The 13,782-nt window shown below is 49.6% G+C and overlaps 3 protein-coding genes across 3 annotated transcripts; 1 reads left to right on the top strand and 2 right to left on the bottom strand.

Moving 5' to 3' along the window:
- Positions 1–1,477: 1,477 nt before the first annotated feature.
- On the top strand, positions 1,478–2,244 carry BU24DRAFT_439038 (iron reductase domain protein; the record flags this gene model as incomplete). Its single annotated transcript, XM_033530278.1, has 3 exons — positions 1,478–1,526; positions 1,583–1,877; positions 1,935–2,244. 3 exons carry the CDS (start codon positions 1,478–1,480, stop codon positions 2,242–2,244), a joined length of 654 nt encoding a protein of 217 aa, XP_033390646.1.
- A 638-nt stretch (positions 2,245–2,882) lies between these two features.
- On the bottom strand, positions 2,883–4,429 carry BU24DRAFT_363508 (uncharacterized protein; the record flags this gene model as incomplete). The annotated part of the gene is made up of 6 exons (XM_033524212.1): positions 2,883–3,147; positions 3,207–3,385; positions 3,440–3,532; positions 3,600–3,725; positions 3,776–3,972; positions 4,022–4,429. 6 exons carry the CDS (start codon positions 4,427–4,429, stop codon positions 3,104–3,106), a joined length of 1,047 nt encoding a protein of 348 aa, XP_033390647.1. The 3' UTR covers positions 2,883–3,103.
- Positions 4,430–6,419: 1,990 nt separating this feature from the next.
- Positions 6,420–10,541, bottom strand: BU24DRAFT_42282 (calcium ATPase). Its single transcript, XM_033528087.1, has 9 exons — positions 9,637–10,541; positions 9,392–9,572; positions 9,074–9,344; positions 8,778–9,018; positions 7,850–8,728; positions 7,422–7,799; positions 7,021–7,370; positions 6,826–6,959; positions 6,420–6,752 (listed from the first exon to the last, which is right to left on the bottom strand). The coding sequence occupies exons 1-9, from the start codon at positions 10,273–10,275 to the stop codon at positions 6,586–6,588; spliced, it is 3,240 nt and encodes a 1,079-aa protein (XP_033390648.1). The 5' UTR covers positions 10,276–10,541; the 3' UTR covers positions 6,420–6,585.
- Between the last annotated feature and the right edge of the window lie 3,241 nt (positions 10,542–13,782).

The following is a 13,782-nucleotide window of genomic DNA, read 5'->3' on the forward strand; positions in this document are numbered from 1 at the left end:
TAAAAATCAATAAAAGAAGAGATGAAAATTGACCCTGGCGTTTCCAAAGACAGACTTCCTCGATCTATCGTCTTTCTGATCTCATAGACCGTCACAGCATTCACGACTCCAGCGCTTCACATACGATTACGCTTCATCTCACACTATGGAAATCTACTCCTTTGATTACAATCTGACAAGCTCTGATATCAATAGATACTGATTGAAGCAGGATTTGACAAGGCAGATCGCTCTGACCAGCTCAAGCTGAGAAGCTTGCCATAACCACGATTTCCTTATTAAATCTACTGAGCTATGAAAAGAGGTTGTGGAATAGGCAAAGATAGGGCTTCTAGACGCTACATCTTACTACCAACAGTGCCAGGCACTCAGGTGCGTATATCCTACTAGTAAGATCACAAGGGTCTGAGCCTCCTCGATCGAACTTTGAGTGTAGTAGAGTCTGGGCTCGACAAGTCCAGGACATCACAACGGTACTGCATTACATATCTTACAGTCTAGATCAACATGTGGTTGGGGCCCCACACGATATGCAACAGATTGTGGGGAGCAACCTAGGTCATTCATATCCGTCAGCCTCATATTGCTCTTTTTGTGGAGGCACCACGTATAATGATATCAGAGACTCCCTTCTCTCTGCTTCTATTTTTGAGCCCTTTGAATCCAAACCTACAGGCTAATCAACGGTGAGATGTATACATGCCCGAGCATTCACATGTAGACTGCGATAGATTTAGCAAACTGACCCAGACACGCGGTGCCCTACTACTCGCTTAACCTCACACAATTTACATTCACCTCTCAGATGCCACCTTCCTTGAACAAATGCCAGGATCTATTGCAATCTGAGGTTGGTTTTCGTGAAAGCCAGGCATGTGGCTGCCATCCGGCTATTCATTCCCCCATCAAATATTGACCCATCAATTCTATACGCATTCACTATACGGTTAAATTCAGCGTGCCACTCACGCAACACCAATTCAGTATTACACGTTCGGACCTAGGATTCCAGAAAAGGTCGCCACACTGCGGCGGAATGTCCGAATCTTGAATGCAAAAGCATACTCCACGATGTCGAACGCTTCGTACGCAATCAAATGCTTCGTTCTAGCTAAGATTCCATGTCCGCTTTTGTACCGCCACATAACCTCCTTCCGACCCGGGTTGGACTGCAACTAGTCACGCGAGGTTGCGAACACGACCTGGATCGCTTCTAGTATATCGTGCACATCTGCTTGTATATCGCAACCTCAGTCCTGCCGACCCGGAATGGAGGGCTAATGCCAGATTGCTCCTTGGCGCTTTGTCGCTGTACTAATAAGTTTACCTTGCCTCCCCCAGAATTTTCAACGGTGACAAGATTACTTCCAACTTGTACAAACCCTTGATATACTACGTCTTCTTCCAACGTAGCGGATTGATTGCTCATTACGGTATCACTTCTTAAGTATCATTACGAGGCGTAGAACATTTCACGATGCGCCTCACCTTCGGACTTACGTGGGTGGCAGCTCTGGTTGGCTCCAGTGAGTGCATGATCAGCTGTGGTTCAGTAAAAGCTTCTTGCTGATTCAATCTCCAGCCCTTGGCAGGCCGGCAGCTCAGGAAGACTCAGCTGTGTCTTATGTCGACGCTGAGACTGGCTTCACCTTCTCTGAGTACAAGGTGGCGTACTCGCTCTCGGGTAACGTTGTGTTCCGTGTGGCCACTCCTGCCGCTGCAGTCCAAGGCCAGCCTTTCGACATCGTTCTGCAGATTGTCTCCCCGACCTCCGGAGGTTGGGCCGCTGTAGCTTGGGGTGGCAGCATGGTGAAGAACCCCATCACCATGGGCTGGGCTAATGGCCAATCGACTGTAGTCTCATCTCGTTGGGCATCGTAAGAAATCCTTCATGAACCTGCGCATCTGTGGATATATACTGACTCAGATGACAGTGGTCGCACACTCCCGGGCGCCTACACTGGAGCAACCTACACCAAACTCAGCAACGGCAACAAAGTAAACGGCACTCACTGGCAATTGACCGTCAAGTGCACCGGCTGCTCCGCCTGGGACAACATCCGATTGAACCCCAAAGGCAGCAACAGACTCGCCTTGGGCTATGCAAATGCCAAAGTGTCCCAGCCATCCAGCAACACATCCTCTTTCGGCATTCATGACGTGCACCCTTACTGGACGCAAGACTTCACTCAGGGTGCCAACCCCAACTGGGACGCACTTCTGGTCAGAAACGGCGTTGCATGAGATGATTCCTTAGAGCGGCCCAGGGACTTTTCCCACCGTAAGGCTGTGATTCCAGGAGCGCGGGAGGCCAGACAAAGGTGTGATACCTTATCATGTTCATAGTACTATCTATAGATTACGCATATTCAAGTCACCAATGGAGTTTCATTCTTTCAAAGATTCGAGTGCACAAGATCTCGTTCCTGGCCCCTTCGGCGCATTCGTGGCGGCACGTTTTCTCCTTCCCCATAATTCTCGCCAGTCCTTCCAGATGAGTAGACTGAGATCGATGCGAAAAGTGTCATTTTGGAACACCGAAACTTCGTATCGCGAGATCGAAAGACGGGATTTTCCAATACTTTATGATGTAAACAGCAACCGGCTAAAGCATTTCACCGTGCCCACGTGGTAGTTTAAAGGAAGTTCCACCACGTGTACCAAAAAAAAGTGTGCAAGTCCAGAACCTGGAAATTCATATCATCTCAAATGACGCAGTGTATGAACTAACAAATCTGCCAAAAGTCACAAAGATTAGCAGAATCGTTTCTTGAAGAGATTTTCGAAGAACAAGCGAAGTGTAATTTAGGTCTCAGTAAATAAAAAAGTACACATGGCTCTTTCAACCAATCGGAGGAAAAACTTTATATGCAAGAGATAGGGTTCGCATAAAGAGCGTCTAAGAAAGAGAAAAGAATTCGCCGCTGCAGTATCCACAGCCGCCACCTCCGCCGCCGCCAGCGAGGCGATACCCGTCTGTTCCTTGCAGGCCAGGGATCTCTTGGGGGAGGAATATAGCCTGAAGCCAAGCGAAAGCGTGGCCATCTTAGCGATAGCAAGGGTATTACTATACGTTGCGGCTGCTGGTAATGCGGGGAACACTCTATGCCTTGATTGCCTTCTCGCCAACGGGCATCTCCTTGAGCCCTGTAAAGTGGTGTTAGTATATATGTGGGGAGCATGGGGGTGGGACCAGGGGTCCTTACAGCCATCAACGTCCTCAACGGCCTGTTGCTTCTTCTTGCAAGCGTTGTACTGGGCAGGCTGCTGGGCGGTGAGACCTGCGGCAGGGCAGGCCTTGTTAAGGTCGCAGTTCTTGTCCATAGCCAACTGGAGAGAGTCTCCCTCCCAGCCGAAGACGTAGTCACCGTGGGCAGCAGGACCGCTGGATATTTCAGTCAGTGGTTGGTGGACTCGATCATTCGTTGCTTTCACTTACCCAAGGTTCATGCTGTAGACAAATGGCTTGGAGCCATCAGAGGGCCATTGGCTCTGGTCGGCAAAGGTAGTAACGTTCCACATGAGCTCGTACCTAGGTTAGAACCATTAGTATATGCATGCAATTACAACCTTTATTGAGGCAATGTAGATGCACTTACATGACCTGAGGAACCTTGACGGGGTGAGAAGACGGGCAAGCACCACCGCCAGTGGCACCGGAGCCCTGGCCGTAGGCAACGTGGCTCTGGTGGTCGGGAGAGTCGAGGTTCTTGCCGTCCCAGCAGCTGTAGAGAATGTTAGCAAACAGGTCTATAATCTATCAGGGTCTTCTTACTTGGGGAAGATGATAGTTTGACGGATCATCTTGCAGGATGTGCTTGATGGGATGTCGACAGTGTCGGATCCGGAGCAAGGTTGAGCACCGACAAATGTACCCTCATTTGGCGATGTCCAGCAACGATGGCAGATATCACCCTTCCTGACCTTGCTGCCGTCTGTGTTGGTGGCAACACCAGCAAGCATACGGAAGCCCTTAATGATGTTAGAAAATTATCTCCTAACTGAATCTTGAAACACATACCTTCTTGAAGGCGGTCACCTTTCCGCTCTTCATGTAGTAAACATCAAGACCACCGTCGTTGATGAGCTTTCCCTGTGGTCCTCCATTTCCGACCTGTGGAACGCGGATGTAACTTCCGTTCCTGTGCTTGAAGAACATGACTGCAGTCCAGTAGTTTGACTTGTCCTGGGTAAAGCTGCAAGATGTGCACTTGGAGGTTTTGGCGTAGTCGACGGACGGGTCCATGGTAACGTTGAAGGCGTCACCTCCGACGATCTGATGAAGATGAGGAGTATACTTCATCCCGGGATTGACCAAGGGATCCGTTCGTTCAACGACAAGCTGCGAGCAGGCGAATCGAAGCATCTGACCCTGAGCAGCAACATTCTGCGCGAAGAGCGCCGCGGCGGCGAGAGTAGCCCACTGCATCATGACTAGCGATTGTGGTGTTGTCCTGAACCTCGATGGGTGAAAGCAACAGGTAGGTTAGATTCGAATAGCAATGAACGGAGACGCAGAACCAAAATCACAGGGACATGTATCGTGGGATCCTTATATCAGAGCGATACGCGCCCAGTCGCCACACGGCATGGGTAACTGCCGGTTGTGCAGAAAATGAGTCCATGACTTTCTGAAATATGGGGTTAATATAAAATATATGGTGATTGGGCAGAGCCACTTCGCGTTGATATTAATTCCACCACTGCATCCAGAAAATAGCCCCCTCCGAAATCTGGATCACTTATTCGAGTACCACTGTAGAGTGTTTGGCGCTCACGGCGCATCGATGTTGGCGCCTGTGAATCTTGATTCCGGAATTCCGGGTGCAGCTTCTTGATATGCTACCTGTAATCTTTCGTGAAAAGAGTTCGGTGAAGTGGTGCCGGCCCAAGAGGGCGACAAGGTACTTGGCAGAAGGAGTCAAGGCCGGTGGTTCTATGATGGTCCATGAACGTCGTCATGCGAGTATGCGCTACGCTCCCATAGCTGCTGAAGTTTGATTATCTACAACGACGGCAAGACATTCCGAGGGAGGTTTGCAATAGAAGAAGTTGCACGAGAATACAAAGCACTCAAGAACATCGTGAAGGGAAGTCAAAGGAGCGTTCCTGGCACCCACAAGGACTCCTGTAGAGTGACTGAATGGCGCAGAGCACGATGCTGCAGACGTACGGCAAAGCCAATACCCAAACCATAGGGACATGTCATTCGCCCATGTTTAACTCGAGGCCTTACAGTTCTGGATACTATCAATGAATGGTTCCTGTCGTAGGCCTGCAATCTCTCATTGTCACAGCACTCGGCTGACACCGTCCATGGATCAACAACCAAAGAGCAGGAAAGCACTCTATTCACGGGCCACAAAGGGGATGAGAGTCTCAGAAAGGAAAGATCTGAGCATCCAGTTGAGATGCAGAAACTTGCGGGGGCTCACTCGAGGGTCGACCGTTCACACGTCACCCGTCCGCACCGTTATAGAAGGGTGGCCCGAATGTGGATTTCTTTTTAGCGAACAGAATTGCTTAAAAGGGCGGTAGATGCATGATGACTCGATTGCAATTTACCATGAGAATCCGTGAAGCAATTTGGGGGCCTTGACTGGGACCTGCTTTCCGCGATGTCCGCTGGTTGTACTTGTTGCTACCGCACAGGTTGAGTTTCTGGAACGTCTCGTGATGCCTGCCGAGTTCTAGGCTTGAAGAACAACCACGGAAGGAATTTTCGAAGGTTCACGCGCAAATCTTGCAGGAGTGCTCAAGGGTTGACGTTGGTGACAGGTACATGATGTCTTTCGGAGCAGGCACACGGACAGGCATTGCTCCTCTTAGCAGCTGCGGCTTGCTCCGTAGCGCTCCACACCTTCCCTCAATACCATCACTTTCCCTAACCCTGCAACACCAAGCCCTCTTCCATCAAAATGCCATCAAAAACGACGGATGGAAAACACCCTGATATCGACTTCGATTGGTCACCGCCCCAATGGAAGCAGTTCAGGCAGATGCAAAAACATTAGCCGGTCACGATGATCTTCAATCAATAACTGCCCTGATCCATGCACGTTCACCCTGGCCAATCTAGCCGGCAAAACGCTCATCAACCGATTTCACCCCACGGGGTCATATGCGCGATGGTTGACCACGCATATGGACAAATTTGCCGAACCTTATTGTCACACTCCGGATGCGGCTCATGTACCCTTCGCTATCTATTGCATGTACCTCGAGTTGCTTCACTGCGGAGAGTGCATGCGTGAGAGAACAAATGTCTAGAACAGGACTGCTGAAAAATACATAGATATGAGACGGAGGCACGTCGTACCTGGAATCAGAGCCTGACACTACGTCAATCTTCTCGGATTCTTTCTATCTGATTCTACTACGTGCCAATGAGCATGTGCTGCGTGCCCTGATGAAAGCTTGGCGAAACGATGCCCAAAGATGTTCTATGAAAACAAATGGCTGAGTAAGCCAGTAAAAGCTCGGCAGTTGGCCATGAGAAAGGAGATAGGGGTATTGAGATGAAAGGCTATGAAAATTCGCCTGATGTTGGTATGATGAATGACGAAAGGACGAAATCGAACCCTTTCACCATGCTATGCGAGCAAAGAATCCCTTGGGCCAAGTCCTGACAGCGTACTTCCTGGCCTCGTCGAGAATCAATAGTCCAAGACCGAATGCTGCGGGCAGGAACCAATACTCAACCGGCACTTGAGTAGTAAGAATGGACTTCTGGAGCGAAGGTATATAGCAGACTGCGGTGGCTATCAGTAAACGCCACAACACGATTATATATCTTCGATTTACGAATGGCAATCATTCACTTACAGATAAAGACGATGACAATGGCAAACAGCATCGCCGGGAACAAAAGAAGGTTCTGTGTTTCCTTGTTGAAAATCGGAGGTTGCTGGAACAGCGACAAGCGACGAGTCCTTGTGGCAAGAAGATTGAACAGTTGCCTAGCACCAATGCATTAGTATCAAGGGCCTTCATCTCTCCCCTGGCTAACATTCGACTTACATGATGACCAATGTAACAAAGTAAATAGATGAGGCTTCATTCGCAACAGCACTGACATAGTCAGGGTCGTACTGGGGATCCAACTGTCCGAACTTGAGCCACTGAGCAGCGAACGGTACGCCTCGTCTTTCCATGTACCAGAACGCCATCGCGAAGGATAGAATGCATTGAAACATGCCGACGAGGAAGTAGGCGTGGAAGATGAGCCTAGCATTGACGAGACGGTCCTTCTTGATGTTGCGCGGCGGTCGAAGCATGAGGTCGGCCTCAGGCTTTTCGTAGGCGAGGGTGATAGCGGCGGCACAATCTGTGAAACAGCAAATGATGATCATAAGGAATGAGGAAAGGATCTAAAGGTTTGTCAGCGAAGTGACGACTGTCGGGAGGCATGGAAGACTTACCTGAGGGATACCGAAGGCAACGTTGGTGATGACAGGCCAAAGCTCGGAGAAAGAACCAGCAGGAAGAAGGTAAACGATGGTCTTCTTCAGGTTGTCGTAGACCAGACGTCCATATTGGACAGCCTGAACAATGGCTGCGAAGGAGTCAAGAAGGACCATGTCGGCTGCTTCGATGGCGATATCCGAACCGCTGCCCATGGCGATACCAATGTCAGCTGCCTTGAGAGATGGTGCATCATTGACGCCATCACCAGTCATGCCGACAACGTTATCGCGCGCCTGGAACTCCTTGACAATTCGAAGCTTCTGCTCTGGTGTCGTGCGAGCAAAGACGATTTCTTCGTATTGGCACAGTTGATCCCATTGGTTTTCATTGAGCTATGTCGGTCGTTAGTCCAGCATTTGTTGGATTTTTGTGGGCAACTTACCGTGATCAGTTCGGGACCGCTTAGAACAATCGAGCGCCGAGTGAACCCATGTTTGACTTCTCGAGCAAGAGCCGTGACGTCGTCAATCATTGAAACATTGGATATAATACCACACTCTTCAGCAATTGCCTGCGCCGTGAGCTTGAAGTCACCAGTAACCATGAAAATTCGAATGGAGGCGTTGCGAAGGATTCTGACAACCTCTGGGATCTCATCGCGAGGAGGATCGACGATACCGACCATGCCGACAAAAGTCAGACCCTCTCGAGCAGCGACAAGGACTTCCTTCTCGTGGTTGGCAGAGAATGGAGCCATTGTGCTCTTGCGTGCCATCAGAATGACTCGTTTACCTTGTCTAGACCAAGTATCCTTGACATCTTCGATCCGTCTTGTCTGGGCTTCGGTCAAGGGGATGACCTCGCCTTTATCACCAAGAACGGTATTACAACGTGGCAGGAGAATGTCCGGTGCTCCCTTAATCATCAGGGTAGTCGCATTGTTCGAAGCGGCTTGGCTGGTGGGTGTCATCAACCTGATCATGAACTTGTTCTTGCTGTTGAATGCCATCTCGAACACCTTCTTCCAATTCTGGCGAAGCTCAGCCACGGAACCAAGGCTTTCGGACAAACGAAGGACAGCCTGATCCGTGGCGTCGCCATTGATCTTACGCTCGTGGATCGGCATGTGCATTGTTGAAGCGTCGAACTCGCCTGAGTTGCAGAGGCCACTGAGTATGCGGATCTGATCAATGATATCCTCGCGTTTCCTAGCAGGCGTCTTCAGGTTTTGTTCCGAGCGAAGGACAGCCATCATGTCACGGGCAGCCTCGGGGGTGTACTCTTCGCCAGCAGCGTAGATATCCGTTACAACCATACTGTTCTACGGAACGTCAGTGGTATCCGACTAGAGTCATGAATTCCCAACATACCTTGGTCAAAGTACCTGTCTTATCCGAGCAGATGACAGAAACAGCACCCAGTGTCTCCACAGTCTTCAAAGATTTGCAAAGGATCTTGTTCTTCCTCATGATGTTTGCGACGATGGTAAGACTCGTGGTGAGCGCGATGGGGAGGCCTTCTGGGATGAATGCGACTGCTGCACTCACGCAACTGACGATGAGAAGTGGGACGTCGATCCATCCTGGGTGATCCTTTCGAAGCCATGCTGCCCTTTAACATCCTGTTAGCCAATACTACATTCCTTGTCTTGTCAAGTTGGACTTACCAGAGGATGATGATGAGGATGATGACGGTGGTGATGAAGATCGAGATGATGAGCACGAATCTGAGGATTTCGTTCTGCAAAGGTGTCCTGCCAGTCTTTGGCTCACTCGTCAACTCTGCGATGCGACCGAAGACAGTCTTGTCGCCAATGGCAACGCAAACACCGAGGCAGCTGCCCGAAATGCAGTGGGTGCCTTGCATTCCAATGTTATGTGTCTCGAGGTAGTTATCTTCGGTAGCATCGACGGCTGCTGGGCAGGGCTCAGATTCACCTAGCTAATGTCAGACGTCATCTCCAAGGAGAGAAACATATACATACCTGTGAGGATAGCGCGGTCAAACATGGCATCGCTGGATACCTCGACGAAACGAACATCGGCAGGGAGTTTGTTGCCTTGCTTGATGACGATGATGTCGCCAGGAACAAGATCAATAGCCGAGATGCTGGTCTGGTTGCCGTTGCGGATGACAAGGCAGGCATCAGGAAGCATCGTACCGATCTGTGTATCATCCCAATAAGCTGGAGTCTAGGTAAGAGCATCAAAGGGACATGCAACGACTTACCGAAGCCATAACACGCGACGAGGACCAATCCTGCCATGCATTGAATGCAGCCTGAATGACGAACACGGCGAGCAAGACACAAGCAAGAGCCAAATTGGCCACGGCGGGTGGATTTCCAAGCGGTTTCCATGCGATGAAGACTAGGATACTCGCGACGAGAAGGATGGAGCCAAAGCCGCCAAAGAAGTATCCAAACAGACGACTAGCAAGGCCGGATGGCGGAGGGGTCATCTTGTTCTTGCCATACTCCCCAACACGGCGCTTGATCTGTTCTTCGGACAAACCATGGCGCGTGTCAACAGAGAGACGACGGCAAATCTCGTCAGTGGTGATTGTGTGCCACTCGAGCCCGGCGAGATCGACGGTGCCCTTCTCCTTGACCTTCTTGACAGCTTCCTGTTGGCGATGAAGGTTTTCATCGACCTCTATGGATAAAGTGCGATAGGTGATGGGAAGTGCAGTCTCGGGCTGTACGGTTCTGCTTTGGCTGTGCATCGAGATACCAGAGGCCACACTCGATGCTCGAGAGTGACGCCTTGCATGGGCACCACCTCCTTCGCGGTTTGCTTGTCGACCGACGCGACCATCCTCTTCATCGCCGAAGCGAATGCGAGGCGTGGGTTTACCCTCCTTGTCCATATATCGTCGCGCACAAAGAGCCACTGAAAATGGGATATAGGAACGGAGGCGCACAAGAAGTGGCAAGAAGAGACGACGAGAGGAGCGAAAGAGACAAACAAAGTAGAATTGTGAGACTTTCGAAACTCGAAGATGACATGGGGGCTTTATATCTATGCAACAACACGGGTAATGATTTACTACTACTACAACCTCGACTATGCTAGAGTGTGGCTCTCTGGATCTCGTTTCACTCTGTGGATACCTTCCGGACGACAGGGCAAATCGGAATTGCGTTCTGAGCCATGCTACATTTCCCAATTCAGATAAGAAAGAAAAATCCTTTACAATGTGGACGTAATGGAATAACCGCGCCTATGGCGGTGGTAATGTGTGGGTGCCAGTACGTATCCGCACACAGCAAGACTGGTAGAACTAGAGGGCACATCGAGTAACTGGTGCTGCGGTAGGTAGCTATGGACTATCACGACCAGCCATCACGGGTATCAAAGCGATAGGATGGAAAATGCCTCAATGTAAAGTCGCCTACGACGTTATGGCAGAGTGCTGGCCCACATTACGAAGCACGCATCATGGTAATCATTCGGTGGCCGACACGAAGCAGGAAAAAAAACGATGAGCGCAGCAGGTAGCAGGTGTTCTTTCATGTGAGGAGCAATCTCCGACCCAAAGCAGGAGTTGTTCTTGGAAGGACAATCCAACTGATGATGGTTAGCGATGAGGGATATATCGTCGAGGCAGTGCATTTCTGGTCTGTGCTCACTCTGTTGCTCTAGCACTCTCTCTGGTTCCTCTTCCATCTCGTGGTCGCTTGCAGATCTTGGGTTGGGGCAGAAGGGGAATCGACCAATCACGGCTCGCCAAATCTTACACAGTACATGTACACATCGACATAACCAAAAACCCCACCCAAACTATCCCAACTATGTACTCGTCACATCAGAGTCAAGTTAACTACTCGCCATTGTACCGGTAATTAACTAGTCGAAACTCCTGAAATTCTCCGTCCTCAAGGTTTCCCGTTCCATACCTTACACAGTACATGCTGTTGTCCATTATCCAGTCTTGGGAATTGAGAGCGCGCTTCTGGGCAGAATCTTCCACCCGCACACCAGAGCAAACGACTAACCCGACCTCCACCATCAACCACCCCTTTCACCAAGTATCAATCGAATTTTTCAGATTCAACCGACACCATACCATTGCTCAAGAATACATCGAAAACGACAACATGATGCAAATCCACATCAAAAAGTTGCACGTCACATTAAGCTTCAATTAAGCGAGTGCGGGAAACGTGCACACCGGCCACCGCTAAAAGGCCTTGGTAACAATACATGACCAAACAGAGGGCCCCAAGTTCACATTTCAAGATGCAAGCGTCTGAGCGTGGGCCACTGGGGACCCTTTTGTCCTTGAATCCCAGGGGTCCCTACGGCATCTACTGCCCCTACCCTGTGTCCTCCTGCACTATCCAGGTATCCTGCACACCCTCACACCCATTTCCCGCTGTCTGGTAGAATAGTCTATCTGGTTACTTGGACGATGAGGAGTGAGATCCAGAAGGACGTACAGTACATTTTCTGGTGGGGTTGCAAGATACTCCTACCTGTAGCTTGGGCAAGGCATGAGGGATGCTTGCGTCGTGGGACCGCGTCCCTCCCCCTCCAGCTTGGTCCATGGCTTCGGTATGCCCAAGTCTGGCATCGCTTTGGTGCGGATTGTGTGGCAGTCCACTTGCCCCCCTTGGATCTCTTTGATTGAGATGTGTTTTGCATCGGCTGGACTATTATCAATCCAGGCAATGACGAGCAAAAACCACTCTCGAGTCTTGGAGGATCCATCATTCAAGCAAGCAAGCAAGCAAGCGGACAAGACCATCCCAACAGCGCCACAATGATTCCTAGCCAGTACCAAATTGTGGATAGATGCAACCCACCTACGGATTACCGCGTCTGCCCTTGGGACTTCTATCAAATTTTATTTGCTTTTTTCCCTTCCTTTCTATCATTCCTTCTCGTCAGATTCCCAGCGCTTTTTCAGATATAGCTCCCATCTGGCGAGCCGCCCTACCACTCTCCTTTCTTTCCACACAAATCAATCATTATCCGTTTTCGAGTATGGCGGCCCTTTCGATAAATGTTACGTCAAGCAATCCAGCCAGCCAGCCAGGCCCAGCCAGCAGAAGCTCCACTTCTCACCCCCTCCTTGCCCTCCTGCCTATGCATCACCTATTTCCTACTAGATACTATTGCCTGCCCACCTTCTCACCTGCAAGTATCCAAACCCTGATCATCGCACCACTAGGCATGCATCTATTGATGATATCCGTAATCCTTCCAATATCACTTCCCCCTCCTGCCGTCTTTCCCATTCCCTTCAATTTTCTTTTCTTTTTTCCCAGTCTTCACGACATGACATCCAGCCTCGAAACCCCTCGCGAAGACTTCCTACCGCGGACGAAACAAGGAAATGGGGCCACCCACCTACACACACATACAAATGATCGTTAAGACAAATAAAAACCAGCTAAAACAACAACCTAACAACGAAAGCCCATCGCGACATACCAGCCGCCAGTATAGCTGTGCTCTCGTCTCCTCTCCTTTGATCCAAATGCAACGACTCGAACTCGACCTCGAATCATAAACACATCCTTGCAGGTTCCATGAGAAAGCGAGTGTAGGGAAATCATGTCTCGTACAATGCTCTGCTAGCCTGTCCGTTTGTATATGCACGTACGAATGTAGGACTACAGATACATATCTACTTCCATGTACGTCGATGTCGATGCAAGAGCTCATACGGCGGGCACGCAAGAAGCGCACGATACTCATCCTATAGGATCCACAGTGCATAGGCATCACGAATTACTTTAAAAAGTGCGGGAAAGACCCTCGCTATCTCGTCCTCCCCTAACCTCCACCCAAACACACACATTTACAACCTCGAAAGAAGAAAGCAAGAAGGAGATGAGCAAGCACAAAGCACCCAATGACAAATGACACAGACGTTGGATTGACATCCAACATCATGGAGAAGTCTGAATAGATGCATTACTATACCGTTGCTTGTCGTGCTTTGCCCTTAGCAAGTCGATCGGGTGAATGAATGAATATCCATACAAATACACACGCATAATCTGAAATTACATTTACCTACCAGGCATCCTGTCTTCCTGTCTTTCTAGCAATGATTCACATGATTGGTGTACCTCTCAAGATCTTGCAAAGAAGAACATCACTTTCTCCACTGTACACGAAACCGAAAGGAAGCAGATAGTACTCTCATTAACAATTCAACCAAGTAATAGACGCGGCCATTCAGAATGTTTTTGCGCACTTACCTAGGGAAAACTAAATGCGATAACTTTGTTCGATGCGTTCACTTGTACCTGTGCCCAACGCATTGAACGAAGAGACTATGTATGTATTAAAAGAATTCTAGAGGGCGAGGAGTAGAATAACTTAGAAGTGTGATGTAGAGATTCTTCCCATGATACTCTTT

This window comes from Aaosphaeria arxii (genome assembly GCF_010015735.1).
Source record: "Aaosphaeria arxii CBS 175.79 unplaced genomic scaffold BU24scaffold_1, whole genome shotgun sequence".
Lineage (NCBI taxonomy): Eukaryota > Fungi > Ascomycota > Dothideomycetes > Pleosporales > Aaosphaeria > Aaosphaeria arxii.